This window comes from Homalodisca vitripennis, chromosome 6, assembly GCF_021130785.1.
Source record: "Homalodisca vitripennis isolate AUS2020 chromosome 6, UT_GWSS_2.1, whole genome shotgun sequence".
Lineage (NCBI taxonomy): Eukaryota > Metazoa > Arthropoda > Insecta > Hemiptera > Cicadellidae > Homalodisca > Homalodisca vitripennis.
The window spans coordinates 78,198,639-78,225,115 of NC_060212.1; the positions used below are offsets into that span (position 1 = coordinate 78,198,639).

The window sequence follows — 26,477 nt, forward strand, 5'->3', positions numbered from 1 at the left end:
ACTAATTATCTATTTCCAGAAAGTTCTATTAGGTTCGAGTAACTTTCCAACATAATCGTTATTATTGTTTGTGTTTTAAAGTCTTTTTGTTTTTTGGATTTTAGTCGGTGAAAGCTTATATTGTTGAGGTATGTTAGTGTTTATTTCCCTGTGTCCGTGTTACATCACTATTAAAAATGGCATATTTAAATATCAAGAAAGCCCACTGCTTTAGAGGACCTTGTGTAAAAACTATCACTAATTTACTTATTTATGTTGGTTTTATAAAAGTGTTAATATATTACTTACAATGAATTAGCTAATTTTAAATAGGTTATTGATGTAATGTGGGATAAAATATTAATATTAACTTTGTATTTAATATCAAATTACAATCCTCTTAAGTATTGTTTCATTCATATTATATAACATTTATATGTAAACAGATGTTACTTCCTACTTGTATAAGTTAATCTGAAATTGTTAATAAGTGGATTATTAACCACAAATACTACCATTATTTTAGAGTATCAAAATATTTCAGGTAACTTTTCAAATTTTTTTATTCCTAATAACTTTCCTCTAACTTCAACGACTATATTACAAATAACTGAATTGGTAGAGGGTTTCGAGATATTAGCACTTAGATATTATCGTTTGAATATTTCATTTTATTTATGAAATAAGTGCAAGTATTAATTTATAATTATAACGTTTTTGTTTTACATACCATCAAATGTTATAACTTGGTAACTGTGTTTGTTTAAAAAAAAATGTTTCAAATTTGATTGAAAGAATGAGAGAATTCCCTTAGACGAGTACATCTGAAACATCCAAAGAATAAGCTTGGATTCATTACATGTAACGAGCGTACCGAATACCAGTGTCGATGAAAGAAAGAAGTACCCTGCTGTGTTTTACCTCGCAGCTCCTGCATTATAACCTTCGTGTACAAAGGCTGAAAAAGTCTGTCAAAAATGTTAGATATAAAAATCATAAAGAATAATGAGACGGATATTACATACCTAGCGTATGAATGTATTTAATCAATCACATGTCATGAGTCATAATGAAACTTGTACTCCAGTAGCAGTATTTATAATTTTTCCATAAATACATCCGTTGTCTACACATAAAAACATTATGTATAGTGGATTTTTGTCGACGTAAAACACTTGATTTTTATTGCATTTTACAACCATGTCATCTTTATAATAACTTAAATTGTTTTTCTCAGATAACAGGACTGAACAATCTTGGACATACAGGTATGTCATCCAATTGTCAAAATTGAAACATTTTAGAAATTCGTTTTATTAAAATATAAAGTGTATTGGTATGTTAGATAAATATTTATTTATCTCTAGTGAAACAATACTGTAAATTTCTTAGGGAAGGCTAAACCTATGTGATTGGGTTAGAGATTTTTTTATTTCTTAGAGTTAGTTCTGGTTTGGCATGGCTGCGTACTAGATTTACCTTTTTATAGACCTTATATTGTATCCATATTATAAAAAATTTTGGCATAAATAATATTTCTAAGATTTGTATACTAATAAATAATACACTTTTTCATATAATGTTTACAATACTTTAAATCTAAAATAAATTTTAAATGTGTGAACATAAAAATATAAAATAAAATATAAAACCAAACTCGTAATTCTATGTAGGTGTTGATCGGTCTTCACTTACGGACTTCAAAATTACGTCTATTTGTGTACTGTTTTATGCAATTGCTTGGAAAGGTATCGCCCCGCATTTCTTGTTAATAAATAATATTGAGTTCTATGACCGTTAATTATACGTTTGAGTTGGAGTTGACAATTTCTAAGCGATTACTTATTTACTTGTCTTCAAAATTTGCAAGAAAAATTTCTAATATATGACGTTGGATGTTTATATGAATTTTAATTCATTACAGGGAGAATTCCGTACAAGACAGTATTTCAAAAAGTAACGATAAAAACAGTTTGGATGAACTCTGGGACTCAGTGATATGTTGATTATTTTAATCTCTATATCTTATATTACACTTCACTCCTCAAAGGATACTAAAGTCCTTTAGCATGGTTAATAATTTCAGGATTCTGTGTTTGATGCCAGATTTAATATCAGTAAGATTTCTCAGAAAATGAGGTGACAGATTTGATTCCTGGAATCTGGAATTAACACCAATCTGAAGGAATACAAAACAGTTTGAAACGATGAAGCTCAAAATGAACTCTCTTTGTATTTTAGATGTCTCTGATGTCATGCCAATGTAGAGAATTTGTTTTGAGCTTCTTCGTTACCATCTTTTCATCCTTAGATGTACTTTATTCCAAATTCCAGGAGTCAAATCTGTCACAGCAGTAGACTTTAGACGTTGCACTAAGTGTAAATTGAAATGGAGCTGAACTTAACATTCCTTTCAGTTTTTTGTTCGTATCTAACAATACGCTTTAAGACCTCGTGAATTTTAAGAAAAGATTATTTTTACCGCTAATACCGGTCTACACCAGTTGTGTGTTTACCAATAAATTATCCAAAACAACAAAATGGATAAACAAAAATACACTGTCCCGATGTAAGGCATTGGATGGCTAATAAAGTTAGTAACAAATTACTTGCTTTCTATACACTAACTTCCATTATGTTGCGTCTAAACAGCTTTAATACATTTAAGATCATCGTTAAAGGTTTGTGTCGCATTCTTAACTACATCACAAACTGAGTAGCTAATCTACTTACAAATAGCCTAGAATACTGCCTCCTTCACAGTTTAATAGGCCGTTTGAGTAGCTTCTTGTAGTGTAAGTATATCAATCTCATCAGCCCTCCCGGATCACTGAGAACAGCAGGTTCTGATAGCTCAGCTCTCTAATAATAAAAATAATTCTTAAATTAGCTTTTATGTGTATTATCGTTTTTGTAGCTTTATATAGGCCTAATTGTTGTATTTATTGTAGGAAAAATCTGTGTTGATGGTGACACGTTAAAATTTGAGTACCTAATATGAGGGAAAATAAGCAACTACTATTAGTTAATAATAGGTGGTATAGAAAAAAGGCTAATATAAGGATGATATGTTGAAAAAATAAAGTATCCTAGAAAATATTCAAAGTAATAAGTTATAATAATAACCTTACACAAATGTACCCTCTATTTTAACTAATGAGTAGTTCTAACCTGTTGTATTTTGTAAATAATAAGTACCTGTATTAAATATATAACCGGCAATACATTGGTAGTGTTCAGATAAATAAAAATAATACGTGTTATAATTTATATTATAAATATATAGGCGACTTTTACAAGAAATGAAATATTATAAAAAAAATTCGTTTTAGAGAGGATTTTGAAAATTTGCCTCTTTACCCAAGATTCAGCGCACTGTGTGATCATTATAGTTGGACATTTTAGGTAAGTCCACCATTCTGATTTTTTTATAAATTATTACAAATAAAAATAAAAACAAATTAAATTTCATCAAATTAGAATCATATAATTTTGAAATGGTTTCTATGGTATTAGGTGTATCGTGTAATAAAATAAGAATGTAATCTACCTATTATAAATATCTTGCTATTGAAAGCACATTTCCTGGCAGTATCTGAGGGACATGAAATATTATCGATTTTGATATTTTCTCTATAGTAATTCGAACCATACACAGACAATTTGTAATCTTTAGCTTAATTTGTGATGGAAATTCTCTGTGGATAGGTACACAGCTACTTAGAGATCAAAACAATTTTGACAGGACCAATTCACTTAACCTCACCTAATATAATATTACAACGTATTATAATATGTACATTATCGTACGTTTAGAAACATGATAGTGATTTGTAGGGAGAATAATTCTTATACAACTCGCCTTCGGCTCGCTCCAGGCCCCAAAAGTAAGTGCCTAAACATTTTGGGGATAAAATGGATTTGGTAATTCGTTAATTTAATTCTTTTAATTATTATGTTCCCTGCTGTATTACTTCTCGAGAATTGTACAGGTGGTAATGGTCGCTACACTCGGCCTAATGATGTGTGATATATAAATATAATTAATGGATTTCGTAAAAAAAATAAAGTAACATGTTATCAAAATGAATAGAAAAAAAGCATTTAGTGGTAACTAACGTCCAAGGAAGAGAAAAGTAGACCTTTGCTTGTTACTTTTTACCAATTTTTTGAATTTGTATTCTGTTTGTGGCTTAAACCGTTAGAGATACGCGAAAAAATCAACTGGACCTTTATTGTCGGGAATTTAAAATTGAAGAAATCGTAAAAAGATTTTTCTACTGTCGAATTTGAGCTACAACCACTGGTTCAGCCGGAAAAGAGCGTTGGAAAAATGACTGCACTGGTCAGAAGTCTTTCAAGTGTCTTTTAGCACTTCTACAACTAGGTTATAATTTGTATCCATATAGGCCTACGGCTGGCCAAAAAACCACCTCTGCCCCTATCTAATTTTTCCAATTTAATGAAATTTCGAATTGTTTTGAGGGGTATATCATAAAAAAATTATGTTTTCAGACATTTGCTGGTGGCTTCACGGGGCGGTTTGAGACCGCCAGCGGTCGTTCATCTGGGGGTCTCTTTCCCTCTCTGTAACACTTTTACGTTGGGAATTCTGCTTTAAATCTTGTCTTTTTATGACCAAGTGTTATCTTAACAAAATCTGGGTGTCATTGACTCTTTGTATGTACCTCATTTGAAATGTGCCTGAGATGCTTCGAAAGTCCTTCAAAGTGTAAACACGTTAATATAATATAGACTGATGGAAACCCTTGAAACATATGTGCACCGCATGCCAGTGACTGATCCTTAGCCCATCTACGTATGGTCACCAGTCGACTCCCTGAAAGCCCTGATCGAGCTAGCTCTTCTGTTCGTGTCTTCGGTTTAAGGCGAGATCAACATTGGTGAGTTAACATCAATTCTGTTACATCCCCTTACTGTAATTAATATTAACCTCTTCATTCTATCTACGTGTTTTATCTGTAAGTTATTTTACTGTTAACTTTGTAACATCATAACTGTTTCAAAGACCGGTTTGTAACTTATTTTATTTTATTCTTAATATGTACAATTTTACGAGCCATATTTTGTCTGTTCAGATTTTCAATGATTTCAAATTTATTAATATTGATAATTACTAATAAAGTATGAAATTTCATGATAAGGTATATATTTTTTCCATTAAATTTGTCTGTGAATGATCTTTTTACATAAATATGTGCCTGATAAAACAATAATACTTGTGACTATTTTTAATAACAAAATTTAGGTATTCAGATTGTACTAAAATATAAATTATTGCTAGGTGTATATGGTTATTAGTATTCATGAGTAAAATAAGTGTTAATTAATATAATTATTTCAATGACACATAAAACGTAATACATGAATCCAGCACTATTTTTGTGCTGGATTTGACTAAAATTATTTCCGAAAAAACAATATTGAACGTAAAAAGGTATAGGTCAAACAGACCCACATAATATGTCACCAGGGTGTTTTAATTTCAATTGTACACAGTTATCGGTTTTATGAAAAAGCTGTATTATCCTTTCACGAAAACGTCTTTCATGATAGGATATTTTTTGCCTATCATTGATATAATTGAATGAAATATATCACATATACAGACTACCAGAAAGAAAAACCCAAATAATATTTACTTAAATTGACCTTATTTATTGTTGTAGTGCTACAATTACTTTTTAGGAAAACTGCAATAACAAAACCAGAGTAAATGAACAAAAATATTTTATTCACTAATTAGGTACAAATATTTAACATTTTTTAATACATAAATACAAAAAACAACTTTATACACATATGTACAATGTTTATAAACATATATGTTACAAAAATAACATTTCTAATTAAAAACATGTTTACAAGATGTAACATTCCAATCTTGTAAATATATGACAAGAACTTATACTTCCTAAATTTTGAATATAAGTATTATAATCAATGAAAATTACATTACAGTGTAGTATAAATCAAGACGTTACGTTTAGTGGCCTTTCTAACACCAATGTAGACGTATAAATAGGCGTAAAATTTAGATATCAAATCGTATTATACCTTCCAAAAGAAATTTACATATATATGGATTTAATTTTATATTCAATATATTTTGATAAAATTTAATTATCTCCTTTATATGTTTAGACTGTAAATGTTATAATTTTTTTAAGTAAGAATAAGAAGTAATAAAGTAAGAATATTTTTCAATATAAAACTTCACATTCTGCAAATTTTTATATTACGGAAACAGAGCATTATCGTAAAAATTTTATGACAAATTCAATTGAACTAAATAGAAAGATTTATTCATTAGTGTAGATTTATAGTCTTACCAAATTAATTTTTTATTATACTAAAAGTTTAAATTTCGACCTCAAATGTAAAGTTTTTTGTAAGAACACTTATACCACGTTACATATAACAATTATATAAAACAACATCGGTCGTCTAAACAGTAGCCTCTAGCGTTGAGTCATCAGACAATTCCAGGTGAGCAGAGTAGATATCTACGAGTCTCGCAAACCGAGGCCCGAGCACCACGTATCTCACTGCATCATCGGCATCAGAACCTGCAAAAACCATCACATCATCACTTGCAAATAATAATTAAATATTATTTAACACGTGTTGCTAACTGAAAACTATAACAAGAGAAAATGTAATAATACACTCAGCGTTCTGACTAGGGTTAATATTATTAAAATGTATGTACATTTCACTGTCTAATTTATTTTCCATGTATAGCCCTCAATGGTTAAAAAACAGATTATAGATTTGTATAATAAAGAGCTATTGTTTTTTAAGCGTAATGTTTGTAAGAAAAAGCGAATTTATAATTTCCTCATACCAAGTCCCCATATAATTTAGAGTTAAGTTATAATTTTTATATTTGCCAATACAAATATAATTCTTAAAGTTTTTTATGCTGCGCAAAATAACCCCAAATCCTAAGTTTCTGCAATTAAATGTTATTACTATAGGCAAAAGTAAAATAAAATAACTTATTATAATTAATGTTTTTTTCCTATTTTTTATTTTATTTTATTCCCAAATGTTCTCTGAATAGAAAAATATAAAACTAAGTAGACAAAGAGACAGATAAAAATCCAAGCATCTCTGAATTATGTTCGTGTTACAGTTCTATTTACATTGTTCAAATGAAACAATTCATGTATGACTTTCTGTGCGTTGGTGAACACCCTAAAGATAACATTCATCAGTCTACGTGTAACTAATTAACGAGATAATGTGTTGGACAAATCACATCTTCAGTTAAGTCATGTATTTATAAGAATTAATAGAGCACCTACAAGAACTAAAAAAATAAGTGTTTTCAACGAAAATTACTTATTATATTCTTAATATTCTCAATGAAATTTATGCAATGATCTAAACCTTAAGTGTAAAGAGTAGAGTCATTAGAACTTATGGTTTTAGTACTGGTAGAGATACCATTATTTCATACAAGGTATCAACTTGTGTTAGTTTTAACACAAAAGTCTAAACTCTGAAACCTACGGATCCGGCTATCGGTAATATAAACGTTTAATCTGTAAGTGAGTGAAATACAGAGTAAAACATATTTATCAACAAAACTTGAAATAAAATCTTAGGATATCTTAAAAGAAAGGGGATATATGAAACATCTTTTGCTGATTCTAAAATATGTTTGTGGTACTACACAGATGGATGGTATCACAATTGAAATAAATAACCGATGCAATTGAAGCAGAACGTGGTGTTAGACAAGGGTACAGTACATCACACCAACTTAATAATAATTGAATTTAGAGATAAAAGATTTGGTGAGGTATTATAAGCAATAAACCCTGAATAAAATTCTCACACACACACACACACACACACACACACACACACACACACACACACACACACACACACACACACACACACACACACACACAATAGAATATGGGATTCTTTAGTTTTCACTAAAACAATGCTTTATGCAGATGACTTATAATTGTATATTCATTCTTATGTAAATATAATAGATGATGTTCTTAATTACTTGAATTCAGATTTAAGTACAATTTTTCAATGATGCTTTAACCATGGCTTTAATCTTAATATTGCAAAGTGTAAAACCAATAACCTTGTGTACATGTAGATTATTAAAGATTTGAGAATAATAAATAATTTGCCATGGTCAGATCAAGTAGATTACATACAAAGTGTTCCAATGTTTGTATCAGTTTAGACATATATGTTTTAATCGAACGGAAAATTTAGAAAGATGTTAGTTTTGTCATTAGTATTTTTACTTTTTGTTTACGCTAATGTTGCTTTTTGTGATGTAAATAATACTCTTTTAAGTAAGTTACAGAGAGCTCAAAATTCTTCTATAAGATTTATTTTCAAACTAAGATTCAATCAACATGTAACTAATTATTATAGGCAATTGGATGTTATGAAAATAAAAGAGAAATTAGAGTATAATACGCTGTCTTTAGATTACAATACACTTAAAAGAGAGGAGTCAGGATGCCTATATGAGAGGTATAAAGTTATGAGAGACATTTGCGCCAAACAAGATTTGGCGAAACACCTTGCAATATCCTTTACATAGAACAGTAATATATACACATTCTTTTCATACTCAATCAATTAGGTTATTGAACTCATTGGAAGATAGTTTGTGGAATTTTAATAGTGAAAAACTATTATAAAGAAAAATCAATAGTATGTTGTTAAAAAGGTAGATGATTTATGAGTACAAATATACTTTAGTGCATCAAAATCATGTAAGTAGAAGTGTTGATTTTAATTACAAGTGAATTTAGTTGTATAAGTTAAATTTATATAAAGAATAATAATTATTACTCTAGAATTATCTGTTTGAAGAAAACCTTTGGTTGGAAATATTGTAAGCACAGCTTATGTGTATTTGTGGATGTATTTTGTACCTGTTATGATGGTAGATTGGAATAATGGTCTAAATCACAGCAGGAAGATAAACAAACTAGGGAGAATGCTGCCTGAAAGACATATCCCGGACAGTTTTAAAAAGCCCAAATAAATATAGCAAAACGCATTAAAGATAACCAAACATTGAAGACAGAATAAGCTGTAGCCTAAACCATATAAATGGAGGAAAAAAAAAAAAAATATATATATATATTGTTAAAATACTTGTCATGAATTACATTTTACTTACAAGACTCTAAAGATGAAAGTGAACCGACTACGCTATCACAATTTCCCTCGAAAGCGTAGTTACGAAGGTCATCGTAAGGCGGTGCTGTGTGCTCGAGATCAGCTCTTTTTCTGCGGCCTTCTATCCTGGTCTCTAACCTCGTACCGAGTTCTGGGACTGGAAAGAAAGTTGCATACGGGTTATAAAAACTATCAATAATTAATGAGTCCTACATATCCTAGATTGTTTGATTTGTTAGGATTTATGTTATCCTCAGAATCACTATTTATTTTAGTTAATAATTTATGATTTAATGTAATCCAATATAATCATAAAATTATCTAAACTCTGATAGATTTAAGATTTTATGGAATTTATGAGCAATAAGAACTTGTTATACAATGTCATTTAAAGTTACATTGATTATTAACTTTGTATTAAAAACAATGTACAACAAACAGTTCATGGAAAGTGAACTCTAAACGAGACGGGTTGCTCAGAAAAGTACAAAACCACTATAAATGAAGAAATCATTCTCTCAGTAAGAAACCTTTGATCTTGGACTTGCCTGAAAAAGTTTTCCTTAATTACAACTTGCCTAACCACATTGTGCGGCTCAGACAACTAACACACCTTGTTGTTTTTTGTTCTCTGAGCTCAACCCTTTAACAGGAACCTTAAGTGGTAGAAGATCAAAAGCGTTCAAGTCGTCCTCTCCTCCTCCCTCGTCATTATAACTGATGATATTCTCCCTGACGTCATCGTCCGGTCCGGGCTTCTTCATTGTAGGTGCTTCCCTTCGTCTGTTGTACGCCACAACCAGAGCGACCAGCACTGAAAAAATAGTATAACACTGAATAATACTAATTTTTGATAAATATTATGAGGGAATCTAATTACAATTCATTATACTTAATATCATATTCTAAAGCATAACACTTAATTCAAATATTAATATAAGTTTTTTATATTAGGTTCTAAGATACATTTATATGTTATAGAAATATTTCTTTAGGAACAGGTGAAAGTCTTCTTTACTAAAACATTATTTGCTTTTACAGTTTGATCTTGGAAGACAACTTACCGTCATTACGGTAAATTATGTACAATACGTACTGTCAGTTATTTTATACTAAAGTGTAGTTCCCTTCTTAAAGAATGTAAAGGAATACTACTATCTAAAACTTACTCAACAAAATTACACAATGTGTACGTAAGCGCGCCGCGCGCGCGTGTGTGTGTGCGTGTGTGAATGATAGTAATAATAAATATCTATCGATACCTGAATCTGGAAAAGAATAAATAAATATTAATATAGAAAACTTACTCAAATACAAAATTACATAATGTGTATGTGTGCGTGTGTGTGAGAGAGAGAATGTTTTAAAGAAACTTAGCAAATTGTGTTTGCCAATTAGAGAGAAGATATTTTCAAAGGTTTGATTATGTTGCATAACATGTGCAGACACGTTTTTTGATGTCGAAAATCAGCCCAACAATTGTTTACCCTTAGGAAAGTTGATGTACCTCCATTGAAGTCTTTAGGGCCTTGTTTACAGGTTAATTAAGAAAATACATTTTCACTGTTACAAGTGATATGATCTACAACAGATCATTATTTCTGGAAATGAAACTCTGTAAAAATGTGTCATAATGGCATGTGTGTTTAAAGTTTTGATAACCGTAGTTATTTTGAAAATATTTTGGAATAAGTAATATTGTTTTTTATTTGGTGAACTTTTAATTAAAGTTTTAAAAGGTCTAGTTTTAATGCTTTATTTCAAAAAATTGTTTTAAAGTTGTGTTGGTGGTTTTTTGTATTTCCATATATTATGTTTAATCCAGGATGATACTGAATTAGAAGTACGACTTATTTTTCCAAAATTTAAAACATGGTTTTGGTTACTGGAATTAGCAATTTAAGTATTAATTAATCAACTTTATATGGTATAGCTAATGTTTCTGTTAATTAATAAATTTGTCATTAATGTAAGTAATGTGTAATATAATTGTAAAAGTTAATTTAGTCTGTATATAGATTATCGGCTCTTAGAGCAAGATCCTCGTAACACATATTTTCAATGGCAGATGATATAATGTAGGTATTTCATACTATTTTTGACTTTGACATGAATTTTTTGTTTTTTAATAGTCCGTCTAGATAAAAAAGCTACATATTTTTGTGATAGTTTACAGGTGAAATTGAAAGAAGAAACATAATTTTATTCTTTAAAAAATAACTTTGAAAATTGAAATTACTTTAATTAAATTATTTTATATAACATTTTATAAAATTGCATCTTTTGAGCTTTATATAAGAGAATCATGAATCTTACCGAGATTTTCTTTTATATATATTTGGTTTTATTTTAAGTAACGTAACATGTTAGCACGTGAAAGTTAACGTAACATTTTAGTCAAAACGTGCAAATTTATAAATAGTTAGTTATGTACAAACTTACAATAGAGTTCCAGTATTTATTTTAATTTATCAGGTTATATTATCGTAAGACTCTTAATATTGTGTTTTAAATATTATAATCATTAATCTTATAATTAGAAATGCTCTGTAAATATAAAATGATTTACAAAGATTTGTATGTACATTATATAACAATATATGATCACCAAGTATAAACATGATGAAGCCAACAATGGTAAAGAGTGCTCCGAAGCCCAGACGCATAGACTGGCGCTCCTGGGCCAGTTCGCACTTCTGACCCCAGAATCCCTCGGGGCACTCGCAACGATACCGTATTCTGCTCTCTTGGTTTACACAGAAGCCACCGTTCAAGCAAGGGTTGTCGAGGCATTCATCTCTATCTTCACATTCTCTACTTGTCGACACTTTTCCATCTCCACATCTAAGGCATTTGATAATTATTATTAGCTTTCCCATGCTTGTGGTTTTAATAGATATTATAGTTACGGTATAGACGTATGTTTTGGTTATCCAAGTATTAAGAAACGATTGGTAGTAGAATAAAAAACACATTATCTCATTACAAGCAATAGTATTGAGAGTAAAAGTATTAGGAATATAATTTTTTACTATCTTCTATTTATGTCATTCGTATTTATCAATAATAAGGATAAATGTATAATATTTCCAAATAATATCAGGTCTACATTCTTAAAGGCATAAAATTTCAGTAATGTTGTCTTTTGTATTCACTGTGTACGACTTTCCATAAATTTACTCAATGTTCCATTTACAAACTTGCAAACATCTTTCCACTTGCCATTTACATACTAGAGTATATTTCATTTTGCAGTGCTAAGATGAGGAAGTAGCATACAATTACGATAGAGATGTGGTTATAGTCTATAACAAAAAATTATAGCCTAAATTATACTCATTGTCATTAAAGAAGCTAACATGAACGTTGTGGTAATGGAGTAACGTAGTAGCATCTATAAGGTCCATTGCAGTACCTAAGGAAAAGTTTGGTTAGATTTAACCCCAAGTTTTAATAAAATTGGAGCCCGCTTGGAAATGGGGGCAAATCAATATAACGCGTGAAAATCATACTGTAATTATTTTAATGAATCAATTAAAAAAAACTGGTTTTTAATAGTGCAGAACTAAAAATAGTGATTCTTATAAGCGTTATAGTTAATTTTTAATTAATAAAAAACGGTCTCCTCAATATATTTTTTTTACTTTCACATGTGATAAACTAGTATTCATACGTTAGATCTTTACTTATACTATAATTAAATAGATCTAATAGAATAAATCTACAGAAAATTATATACATACATTTATTTTTAAAATCGTGCTGCAAATAAATTACGAGCAGATGTGATCATTCCAGATATCCTGACATAGGAAAGTGTCTGGACATTTCACATCGGCACAGACATTTCTGGAATGGCAGTGTCGCTGGAGGCCGCGAGTTACAGAGGCTTGACCCCACTGGCTCCCATTGGTTCCTGGTGGAAGGGGGAGCAGACGGCCATCCAGTCGGATATCGTCTAGACAACCTGTCATCGAGATGTTGGCTTTAAATATCAATGAATTTTTTACAAAAACTCACAATGTTTACTGCAATGTCCAGAAAACAATAGTTTAGTCTCTAAATAGGTAGTGCTTTTACATATTAAACTAACGAAATTTCTTCTAATTCCATACTTTGAAAAGCTACATTTTATAATCCTGTAGTTAAAAGTTTTTTTTAAATCAAGCTACTTATCATTAAAAGAAAACAAAATCTGAAATATTTATGTTAGATTTTAGGTTATTAGAGTAACAGATTTAAAAAAAATACCTATAAGAGAATAATTTGTATTTACCGATCTTGAACAAATAACAAGTAGTATGTCCAAATTATATAGTAAAAATTTATTTAAGATTTAACATCATGACCACCCACAGTTAATTTGCCACACTAAAAATACTCTTATAAAACAAGTTTAAAATGAGACTTAGCAAAGGAATAATATATTCTGACGGACAACAGATAAATTGTAAGTAAATATTTTATAAATCTTGTTCTGATATTTCATTAAAACACTTTTTTGAACGCCTCTTACCCACGTTTTAAAATGAAACTAAGCAAAATTATAAATTATTGGTTTATGTTATGAGTTAAAAGAATAAATGTTTGTAACTATAAACTATGTGAAAAAAAATATATAATCATACAAGAAATAATTTAATAAATGTGAAATACCTTCAATCTAGATTGCTTATAAATAAATTGTTATGCAATATATAAAAAATACAGAAACTAAAACCCCAAATTCTCAAAATATGCAAAAAGGAATGGAACAGTCATAATAGTTTCTAATATATAAACAAAACGTTACTAACCTCATATGATAAAAATTACATTATAAACATAACTCGTAATTGTTTATCAGGCGTTTCATGATGCTGTTCATAAATAACGCTTATACCAAATAGAAGTTTAATGAATAGTATTTTTACATCGTTTGATAAAAGCCGGCCTTACCTTGGTTGAATCCAGTCAGGACAGAGTTAAACTTGGCGCCTAGCTGGTCCTTGGGGCCCCCAGCGTACACCCCCTCCTGTTTGTCGACTGTGAAGAGTTGATGTCCCCGGAAACGGAAACTCTCGTTGTACTTCCGTCCTTCCCCTCCATCTAGCTGGAGCATCAGTGTAGATCCGTGGCGACTGACCTAGTGGAAAAATTACACATTTTTTGAATTTCACAATATAACTTAGTAGTACTTTTCGTCGTTATGGATTTCAACTAGCCTTTTCCATTAATAAAGTAAAAGAAAATCAAGTATATTAAGCTGCACAATATTTCAAACTTTACCTTTACTGCATGCCACGCTCCATCACTGACATTTACATGATCCAAGCTGATCACTTCCTCTCTTGGTCTTAAACCGTGTAGATTCATCCTCACCTGGATTGCTTTGTTAATTATCTAAACACAATCATACCCAAGATAATTAAAATAATATAAGTACTAATTATGAAACTTTCAATAATGTTTTGATTTGTAGATGTTTTCCGTAATAAGCACGATGTTTTCTATGAAATTATAAAGCAGTACTTGTATTTATATGCTATACTGAAACTGTAATAATTCTCGGAAGAGAGAGCATTCCCTTGATATTGTAACTGAGAAAGCTAGAGTACAGTGATTTGTATCTTTGTATGAAGAGGTGAATCATAGACTCACCACCGAAAATATTAAATGTAGGGTGATAAATCCAAAGCACTCCCAGTTTTACAGACAATAGACGTATCGTAGTAACTCTTCATTCAAACATGAACAATTTCTAACACGCTGTAATTGTTAAGTGTGGTCAATTACTGTACCAGTAACTATAGTCACTATTGACGACGCTCTCTGCTGGGAGTGAGCGCTGGAGTCTAAAGAAAGGATCAAGAGCTGAGGTTAACCACAACACATGTGGCTGTTCAGATTACTTGTCAACTCACTGTGGAACAAGTTGTTGGTTAATTAGTACTCCACAGGTTACCAGTTGGTTCTTAGATTTTAAGTCCCTGTTTTCTCTTATTTGACTACTGACCCTGCACTAATTTCTAATAAACAGCCAACCCTCGACTAATTATATTTCTAGTATAAAGCAAAAAAATTTTCTAGTAACAAATAGTTGCTCCATTGAACGCAGAATGTTTACGTGCTCTTGAATTAAAATTACACCATTCTCTCTGAATATTTACATGTTTTATTTAAGATATTGTAAAAGTGTCTAGATATTAATATACATTACAAGTATACCTATACACTAGAACCCTGCTTATCCGATGTGAGTGGGACCGAAACTACCTCGGTTACGGAAAATTCGGATAATCCAGAGACAATATGGAATAGTTTATAAATAACAACAAACATGTTGGATTTTAAATAAATTACTATAGTTGTGCCAAATTCCTATTTACAATTACATACAAACAGTAGTTATTATATAATATACAGAAATATAGAAAGTGTAAAATATCGTTGAAGTTGTGACAAAGTCTTGTATTTATTTTTCCACTAACCTCTTTCCCCTTTTGGTCGCCATGATGTAGCGCGACCGCTGTAGTGTTAGGAGGTCAAGTGGCATGGACTCTCGCTGTCCGATGTAGGCAATGGCAGTGTCGATCGACTTCAGTCCATCGGAACGAGACTCTTTAGGGGTGATATCGTCTGTGTCAGGTTCTTCAGGCTCATGCGGATTGTTGACAATGTGCACAATTGCGTCACCACTAAGGTCCATTTTAACATCTTCATTGCACCCAACACAGATATATTCATTTTCTATTTGCTGATTACAAGGAAGCTGATTAGCCAGTTGCGCTAATTCAGATAGGCTTTCATTGTCTTCTGTTGATACATTTGTTTATGTTCCATGACAACAGGGAAAAACTTATTATAAAACCATTCCTTAAATATCTAGCTGTTAATCCATGCACTTTTTTGGTTTCAGTACATGGTGGACAAACATTTAACATTGATGTGTTTAAAGGGCATGGGTTTATAGGCCTTTCTAATCACTAGAGGTTTCAGTTTAAATGTTTCTGATTAATTGGAGCATGCTAAGAATTGGAAACACACTCTTTGATCTTCTTAAATCATGGAGCGGATTTTTCAGAATTGGCCGCCAAAGTTTTAGTCTACAGCAAAGACATATTGAGCCCAGTCTCATCGCAGTAAAATATTTTGTCAGATGTGCCCTATACCAGACTTCAAAACAACTTCTGCCAATTTATTTTGAAATTTTGTAGTTTCTTATAGAATCCGCCGATAATTTTTCACCAAAAATATTAAGCTGCCTAATACCGTGCCACTTTTCCCAACTATTTACCTGTCCATCGCTGGATGTAAAGCTGCCATCACAATCCCTAAACTTTTTGTTAAATTCGCCTTTGCTTGTAGTATTACGCCGGTTAGAGGGATGCCCAAACTCCGCATTTCAGTAAACCATATAAAAAGGCTTCTGATATATGTCTCATATATGCCTTTCTTCATCGTTTTTCTACAATAAACCGGTCCTCCCTCTCACACATTTATTCACAAATTTCTCAATGTTTTGTCGGTTTCGTCTCCAAAAACCAACTTTTAGATCTGCAGCCACCATTTTAAATGTCTCGCCATTGTCTAAACGTGTTAATGCTTTCATTTTTTCTTCCAAAGAAATCACACGCCTTTTTCGTTTTCCACTCATACTGTAACACTAACAATGTACACGTTCCAAAGCTAAAAACCCGATTAGACCACAGTAACAAAAATAACAAACGAAACGAACTCATCCAAGTAACTTGTGTGACTGACTAGCAGTAAAAACGCCTGTGGCGTTCTAGAAATATGGCAACGTTGCAGCGGCACTCAGTGAAAGTTCATTCCTATAGGCTACGCTCAGACAAGCCTTCTTACAATAAACGTCGGATTACCTATCATAAATTAGCAACTCTTACGTTCACCAAGAGGATGCGTATTCTAATATATCACTACTAGATCTAGCAACAACTACAGTACACGCATTACCAATTGATATTGCCGCTATTCACAAACTCATTATCTTAGTATTGTACTGCAACTGCTTGGTCTATAAAAAAAACATGTTTTGTCTTTGAAGGCCTCAGGTAAACCCGTAGCCTCGGTTAATCGGGACTCGGATAAGCGGGAGTCTACTGTACTATAAACCTTTATTTGCTCCTAAAGTACATATTATATTTATTACTTTAATATGAAATAACTTATATGTGGACAGGTAATACTTACAAGTAAATTTAACACGTCAGGAAATAGAATTTACTAGTTCAATCGATCTAGGAGTAACGAAACGGTACGTGGTAGCCATGAATTATTAATGAACAACAAGGAATAGAAATATGTGTGGATTGCTCTTTTAACCTAAAATTATTTCTTAGATTAATTATTAATGAAAATATCAGAGGTAATTAAAAAAGCATAAACTAGACATACACTAACCTCTAGAATTATGTACTCGCGATGGTGCTGATCCACCAGACGAAATAGTTCTCCAGTCTCTTCTCGCGTGCGGAACCGCAGCTGGAGGGTGGTTGAGAACCGACGGGGCTCAAAGTTAAGAGCAAACTTCACGAAGCTGTCCTGAAGAAATTTTGAAGGCACGGTAGGCGAGGAGCATGAAGGTCCCGAATAGCCAGGGCGACATCTACACCGATGGCCGGGAAACATAAGAGAAGCTTCGCATACGCTCCAAGGTGAGCATGTCCCGCATGCGGCTTGAGTGAGAGGACATCCGGGGATGGAGCCTTTGAACATAGCGGGTGCAGCCAAGTCCACTATCTGCGACAAGTTATTAGCTGATATAATAATAATAACAGTTCCATTGATTTCTTTTTAAATACCCAATTTTCAGATAGATATTACTAGAACGGCCAGAGAGAAAACTATCAATAGTAACATTAAATTTCGTTTGACAGGAATAAACAATTAGAAAATGTCTTAAGATTTTATTATTTTTATTTTATCAATATTGCTGAAGTTTTTAACTAAACGCACATTTGCATTAAATTATCGGAATATAACATTACATTTTATTTCTAAATACATAACATTTTGAATGATAATGTTTACCTTGCTTTACATTAGGTTTTTAGGTTTTAAATGTTGTGTATTTTAAATTAGTTTAAAGAGAATCTGATATTAAATGTGTCCAAGGAGACAGTATAATATATACATAACTTTCATTAGATCATGGTTAGCTCTTCACTTTTTCACTATTGTGTTATCGAGTTGGTGGGTTGGTGGTAGTGGTTGGTTGGTGGTATTTATGTAAAATTAACTTTTCTCTGGGAAAAGTTATTATAAAATTCATAATTTCTTAAAATATTATATTGAATGTCAGTATTAAATATTTATAAAATGGGATAGGTAAGCTAAGAATTAAATTCTAGTCTTCACCCATCCTCTCTCACTTAAACACTGAAATAACGCTAAATCAATTCCGAAAACTTGGTGTAGGCGAAAAATTATTTATCACTAACGTTTATTTATTTTATTGAAATTTGGAACAAAAATGTTTTGTCTTTTAAAACGGTATGTTTTATTTCAAACAGGCTACTAGTGTTTATTCCGTGAGTTCCATAAAAACCAAGCCCACGGAGAAATTAGGAAAACTATTTCCCCATGGAACTCCGCAATTTATTTGTATTCTTTGTTTTACTATAAGATTCATTTATTTTATTTCCAACGTGTTACGAATTCCAATACTTTGCAACTGTTGTAACGTATACAAAGACACAATACGGAATTCCGTTGGTTTGTTTTAAAACAGTTTTTCGACAAAATCAGGATCGACAAGTATGCTTATTATATGTTATATAAAACTACTTTCATCACTTTGTAACAAGAGCACTAGCGTTACAATCCTATTAGCTTGAAAAGACTTAATCTTCTAGAGAGGGCAACATATAGCGTCAATTCGCCTAATGAGAGCATCATCCGTTATATGGCAAATCTGAAATATAGATATGGGAATACAACCCTTATAAATTGTAGCCTGCACAGTTTTATTTATGCAAATGCCATTATTTGATCATCAGTTATATTGTTATATATTATCAGTAAGATATCAAAAGTTGTTCAATTATCGAGTTTTTGCAGCTGTGAAAAATACGGCAAACATAACTACTAATATTATCTAAGACTTAACATATGTTTCACATTTGGTGTTCTGCATAAAGACGATATGATCTGTGTCTAAACTTGATCAGTACGCGTAAAATATTTACACGAATACTTTATACGTTCTAAAGTAAGGTGTGGCATATTTCACACCTTATCCTGATAAATTAAGTCTAACGTTAATATATAGGATTGCACTTACTGGTGGGATATGCATAGCTACTAGCACACGCACGTATAATTTTCTCCCCAGTCTCTGGTTGGACGGAGATCACCATATGTTTTGCACAAAATACTGCCAGGACCACCCAGGGGCTGTATTAGTGTCTCCTGTGGCCCACCTGGCATTCTACTGCAGGCATTCCCGATCTAAGTTTCGTAATGTTTACACGCCCCGGACTCTCTGGAGGTTTGTGGTTTTTGTCCGCCTCGCTTCCACCACGGTACACGTTCACAACGTTCCATGACGCAAACCTTTTTTTATTTACGTGTGTGCCTAAAACCACCGCTTTAACCTTCCTTTGAGAAGATGATTTGTCTGAGTGAATTCCTCATTTCAATATAATTAAGCGAATTGAGATTACCAATAAGGGGTTAGTCAAGGATCTTTAACTTCTGTAAATAGTCACTGATACTGACACAATTTACACTGTGTTGCTTGTAGTTAACAAAACGATATCAATATTTTATCATGTTTTGAATATCCCCGTGGATAAGGATAAATAGTGGGTTCTCAAATGTGTCCTTTTTCACACAGTATACTTCAACCATTCATTAAACATGTTTTTTTAAATCAGGCCCACAATGACTATACAGTTTAAAAGGTATAACCTATCCAAATTATGGTACTTGTAATTATTATCGATTTAGTAGTTAATTATATGTGCTATACCACTTTATTTACTGTAATGTTACCATCTGATGTAAAGTTACGTAGACGTATTCCGTAAAAGAAAAGGAAGAAAACAAAATCAAAAGAAAAAAAATATCATTAAAACTATCTTTCATAACACCAAATATCTAATTTTTAATGTTTATAGTGTTATTAGTAGCTTAGTAAATACAAAAGCCTATAAGTACGGTAGCCACACGAAACACAGAAGTGTTGGGAGGGGAGTCAATGTTACCGGCCATGTGATATTCAGCCTTATTACCATCGGTCTGTGGCTTCGCCAAACTCCGCCAACCAATACTAATCCAGTTATATAGTACACAAACGTTGTATCAATACGATTTTAATCTTTTGAAACAAGTTTTGTGATTACTCTGTGCTTGATGTTTGATTAACTACGTAGAACATTACTAAAAAAATTGTTAATAAAAGTTATAGGAACAAAATATTATTGCAAAATAAATATAGTACCAAGCCTGTTTGAGAGGTAGCTAATGGAGCGAAACAATAATTGTTTCTTTAGTTGTTATGGTAAAACATAGGAGGCCATCTGTAGCTTCACAACCTGTTACAGCTCATCGATGTGTTCACAAGAAACATCCACCTAAGTGACATACGTTGTCATCACAAACATATATTGCTGAGCAAGGAGTTACTGCGTTCGTAAAGTAAACTTAAATATGTGTAAACTGACATAGATGCCACACAAAACCGTCTCCATCTGGGAAGTCATTGTAGAAGTCACTGCCAATGGCGCAGTGTAGTGGGTATGGCGGTTATCGCAAGATAACCAGATCAAGCAACGCCGAGCGTGGCTGCTGCTTGGACAGGTGACCGCTGAGCGATCCTGTCCTTGCAAGCGGCCCGCTTGCCCGGCCATTGGTGGTGGTTCGGAAGTTACCTTTAAGCCGTTGGTCCCCAGGTTAAGTGTTAGAGAGGGCTTCTTAGCCCTAACTTCGCCTGGTAAAATAAGACATTCTTTACTTTTTTTTTTTTTTTTTTTAGAATATTCCTAATAACATAAATATATTTGCTGTCACTTAATACGCACAAAACTCTTTAACAAATGATGAGGAGAATTATTACAAGTTATTATTTAATGGGCAGGTGCGGAATCTAAAAAAAACCTATACAACATAAAAACTAAATAACTTACGTGCTTATTAAATATTGTTAATAACAAAACTTACTTGACCATTGTAGAATATATTCTTGATACATCCGTTAAAGCCAACCCCTTTGGGCGCCGCGCTCTAACCATATTGTCCGGGGAGAAACGGTTGGATCCGCCAACCTCCGATCTGAAGCGGAGTGTGGACGTTGAGCTGACTGCTAAATGGTGGTAGGGCGGTGACAGCCTGGCACTCCGTCAGATCATCGTCTGTCACCTCCCGGTCCATTGCATCCGTAACGTTGCGGTTTCGACATTGGTCGACAATCAGACGCACCTCCTGTGTAACATATTTAGTGACTGATGCTTAAGTGTACACATACATTTCTTTGATATTTTATGATAATGAATAGCTGCGATTATAGCTGAATTTGTGAAAGAACCCAAGCCAACTTTTAATGACAAATACATATCAAATATTCTCTTTACCTAAAAAGATTCAACATAGTATGCCTTGCAGTAAATGTTACTGATACAACACTTTCCCAATACAATTGTTTTTGTGAGTCCACTCGAAACCAAAGGGAATTGATTTTTTTATTATGTATTATTTACGTTGAATTGTATTATATACATTAAAAGGTATTATATATCGTGCAGGAATAATCTGTAAAATACATATGTATTAATTATTTCCTAGTTGATAGCATATGTTTATTTTGTAAAAATCATATTATAAGTTATTAAAAGACATGGTAAATGTATAAAAAAGTAATAAAGAATATTTAAAAATTATCATTATTTTGTAACGGGCTGACATGTATTGGCAACTTATACAAAAATATGAAAAATTAAAATGAACCTTTAATTTTGAATAACATATAATATTTGATTTTAAATGGTTCTTTGATTTTGATTCACGAAACATTTCTAAACATGTTTGACCTTACAGTTGTAAAGAAATCTAGTTCAAATTAAAATGACGACCTCCGAGTCCCACATGACGTCTATGCGGTGCCAGTCGCCATCGTCCAGACGTGATCCCAGTGTTAGCTTGACAGTCCCAGATCCGAGATCAAGCAAAAGTTGTGGCATCCCGTCCACCAGCTCCACTGAGATAAAATCTGGAAACGAGTACCCAAATCATGACTTACGAAATTCGCAGCTTTAATTTAGGCATTGCATTTAAACGAATTTACAAAATTTTGCGATGTACTAATATATATCTGCAATAAATACTATTTATGTAATTGAAACGCAAAACTTGTATACAGGACTAAAAATTGCACCAAATTTTAAATACGAATTCTTGGAAAACATTTTTAAGAAGACCCATGCTACAAACAGACATTTCTAGGTAGTATTTATGGTAATGTCAAGATATATATATATATATATATATATAATATATATATAATATATATCGCACATCGGCTTTAATAACGTCACAACTCAAAAATCTTCTATTTTGAGTTATTACCACCATAGAAATCGCCAATTTTTAAGCTACACGGCACGAAGACCGACACTTTTCTATCTCCAAAACTAACCGCTAGGGAGCAGTAATGTCGCTATTGTTGAGTGCCATTTTTCCACTGAGCCAGTCATGAATAGTGTCATTTTAGACTTGGAGCAGGAAGGTAGTGTTTTTAGTTTCTGCAATACAGACACTTTTTGACATGTGGACACTCTTCGTGATTGAAGGTAACTAACATTTTGCACTTATTCTAGCATAAGTTGTAGAAGTGTCATTCTTGTTGCGGTAAATGAAGCATAGTTTTAAAGAGAGTACAATGTATTTCTTAGTTGTGTCGTTCTTCGTGATTCACTCTTTCGTCCATTTGTAATAACTACGTAAATTTTTGAGTTGTGCCGCTATTGAAGCCTAAACTATTACTAACCGTGACAAAATTCGGGGTATATTTTTGACTTATGACATTGGTTTCGAAGAAAACAAAACAAGTATGTTGTTTGTGCGACTAACTATTTCAATCTGTGTATTGCAGATTAAAAATGGAGTCACGAGGTTGGCATCTAATGAAAAAGGCGATAACAGAGCTCGCAGAAGGCAGTAAAAAACGTGACGCTGAAGAAGATGACAAAAAAAAAGTAAAGTTGATGAACCAACATCTACTGAAAGTTCTTGTCCTAATTTTGTTGATATTACTCGTACTTTAGAGGTAGTTAATAAGGGACAGTCTTGTGTTAATAGAAAAGATGATCATCTTTAAAAAAATGAAAACATGGACACCAATGCCAATAGTTCTCCTGGGTGTTCGTTTTGGACAAGTGAATGCGTTAAAAATACGGATATTATGTACAAAAAAGGGTCCTTGGATAAAAATTCGGATAAAAACAATTGAAAATTTAGATAGTAGTTTGTGGGAAAGTGTTAAAATCAGTGATGACCCTAGTGATATGAAAGTACGTTTATGTAAAATAAAAAGCAACACAGAAAAGATAGATACTTTAAAGGAATACTCTGACGGCGACGAAGTTATTGATGATACGGATGCAGATTCTGATTTTGTATATTCGTCTCTTCATCAGAGGATGAAAGCTTCTCAGAAAGATACCAGAGGAAATAAGAAAAAGACAGATGCTTTAAGGAGAGAAAAAAAATAACTCGGACCAAGTTGAAGAAGTTTTGGATACATTGGATAATGAAGCTCCAGCTTTAATTGTAGAAAACGAAGAACCTGAATCATTAGAAGAGAAAAAGGGAAGAAAACCTAAAGCAGAACCAAATAAGTGGATTGATCGCAATAAAAGGGTTGAAATACTTGTCGAACACGAAAAACCCCAAGGAAATAAAAGAAAAATCTCTACAATTGGCCATGTGATATGACATGCAAACTCAAATGTACGACAAAAATTAACAATCCAACACGTGAAATAATTTTTTAAAAAAGTTTTGGGAACTAGGAGAAGTTCAATTGCAGAGAGAGTTTATATCGAAAATGATGAGTGAAGTCAGGCCTGCATATAGGTACCCAAAAGAGAACAGTAAAGAGAAAATGTAACCATGCTTTTTATTTTTCTGTCGATGAGAAGAAGATTTAGAGTTTGTAAAAATTTTTTTAAGGCCACACTTGATATCAATGAATCGTGCAATACGTACTGTTATTGAAAAAAATAAAGATGGTTTTGTTGAATCTGACAAAAGAGGGAAACATGGGAACCAAAAGCAAGTTAAATCCAGAAAAATAAAAAACGGTGTTCATGATTTTCATCAAGAGTATACCAAGAGTTTGAGAGCCATTATTTGAGAGCTCAAACATCGAAGGAATTCATAGATGGAGGAAAATCTATCGCAAGTTTGTTTAGAGATTACAAGGCTCTGTGTGTAGCAAATAATGTACCTCATGCTAATGAAACCATGTTTATTAGGATATTTAACTCCTACAATATATCATTTTATGTTCCAAAGAAGGACCAGTGCGACGTGTGTGTGTTGCCTACCTGATTGCTGACCCCAGAAGAGAAGGAGAGGTTGAAGGAAAGTTATTTCAGCTCATGTAAAAAATAAAGACCTAGCTAGGCAAGAAAAAACAGTAGGACAAGACTTTTAGAAGCAGAAAATAATAACGTTGTTGTATCTGTATTCGATTTACAAGCTGTTTTACCATCTCCAAGGGGTGAGGTGTCACAGTTCTATTACAAATCGAAAATTAATAGTTATAATTTAACTATAAGTGACCTCAAAGCCAAAAAATGTACAATGCTATTTCTGGCACGAGGGGGAAGGTAAAAGAGGCGCTGTAGAAATAGCTTCATGTGTGTTTGAATATTTAAAAAACATTACACAGGACAGAAATAATGACGAGCTTGAAATAATTCTTTACTCAGATAACTGATGCGGACAGCAGAAAAACACTATAGTAATTTAGTATGTAATCTTTATGCAGTTCAGATATTAAATATAAAATCTCTGACACACAAGTTTCTTGTAAAAGGACACACCCAGAACGAGGGAGACAATGTCCATTCGGTAATAGAGAAAAAGGTTAAAAGGACATTAAAATCTGGGCCTATTTACACTCCTCAAGAGTATGTAACAATCATAAAAAATTCAAAGGTTACAGGAACTCCGTACAAAGTAAATGTAATGTGTCATTCGGATTTTATTGATTGGAAGGATGTATCAAAGCAGATTGGTCACAACTATACCGCAGTACACAAAAGAAGGTGAAGATAACTTTGAAAAACTAAGCTACACTCCCACAGACGTTTCAGGAAAAGATTATTCAGTTAATGAAAATTACGGTCAAGAAGAAAGTGGGAAACAAAAACAAGGAAATCTACATAGTAACGACATTAAAATTGCAGACATCAAGATTGTTAAAGTACAAAAGAGTGATCCTAGGGTTTTATTTGTTAAAACGTCCTTATGAAGAGGAAAACTTTTTTAAAGATAGATGTCAATTACAATAAGAAGATCAAAAAAAGGGGAGAAAAAAATAAAAAAACCCATTACATTTCGGAAGATTACCTGTCGCCCAGCCTATGAAAAGAAAATTGCTATCGGGGAACGAAAGGTTAAAGACATTCAAGATCTGCTTAACGCTAAACTCATCCCAGAGTTCTACAGAAAATTACTGCAATGGCATTTTCCATTAATTATTACAATTAATATTATTATTACTACTTATATTCTAGAGTTAACAATTTTTACCCAAGTACTTTTATTGTATTTAAGATTATTTTTTATGGAGACAAAGTACCATACAAAAAATTTTGATAAAACAAAAAAATTTGGTACTTATATATTTTACATAATTTTTATGTTATACTCTGTACTATTTATAAATAAAAACAACGTTCAAAAATGTAAACATCTTTATTTATCTTTTCCACAAAAAGAAATTAACTAAAAAAATTATACAAGTTTACTTCGAAAACAATGTCACAACTCAAAATGTAATTGTAAAAAAATTATAAATAGGGTAAGAAGTTGTATAATGACAAAATACCTTTTCCTATATCAAAAACAAATTGGTTAGGAGTTATGAATATTAATTTACCAAGTGATAATATTAATTGTGTGATTTCAGAAGATTAATTAAATTTGTTTTTTTTTGCGTTTCCTGAAAAACTACCTTTTTCTTAGTTGTGACACTATTGAAGCCGATGTGCGATATATAATATATATATATATATATATATATATATATATATATATATATATATATATATATATATATATAAAACTAA

The 26,477-nt window shown here is 31.9% G+C and overlaps 1 protein-coding gene across 1 annotated transcript in view; it reads right to left on the minus strand.

The window, feature by feature from the left end:
- Window positions 1-9,773: 9,773 nt before the first annotated feature.
- The window catches only part of LOC124365437 (neural-cadherin-like), a 43,136-nt gene continuing 26,432 nt past the window's right edge, over window positions 9,774-26,477 (minus strand). The window contains exons 18-26 of the mRNA XM_046821417.1: window positions 22,251-22,387; window positions 21,447-21,603; window positions 19,602-19,798; window positions 17,581-17,919; window positions 14,446-14,559; window positions 14,116-14,302; window positions 12,955-13,144; window positions 11,786-12,021; window positions 9,774-9,991 (exon numbers count right to left, since the gene is read on the minus strand). Coding sequence (XP_046677373.1) covers window positions 9,774-9,991; window positions 11,786-12,021; window positions 12,955-13,144; window positions 14,116-14,302; window positions 14,446-14,559; window positions 17,581-17,919; window positions 19,602-19,798; window positions 21,447-21,603; window positions 22,251-22,387 — 1,775 coding nt within the window. The remainder of the gene's footprint in view (window positions 9,992-11,785; window positions 12,022-12,954; window positions 13,145-14,115; window positions 14,303-14,445; window positions 14,560-17,580; window positions 17,920-19,601; window positions 19,799-21,446; window positions 21,604-22,250; window positions 22,388-26,477) is intronic.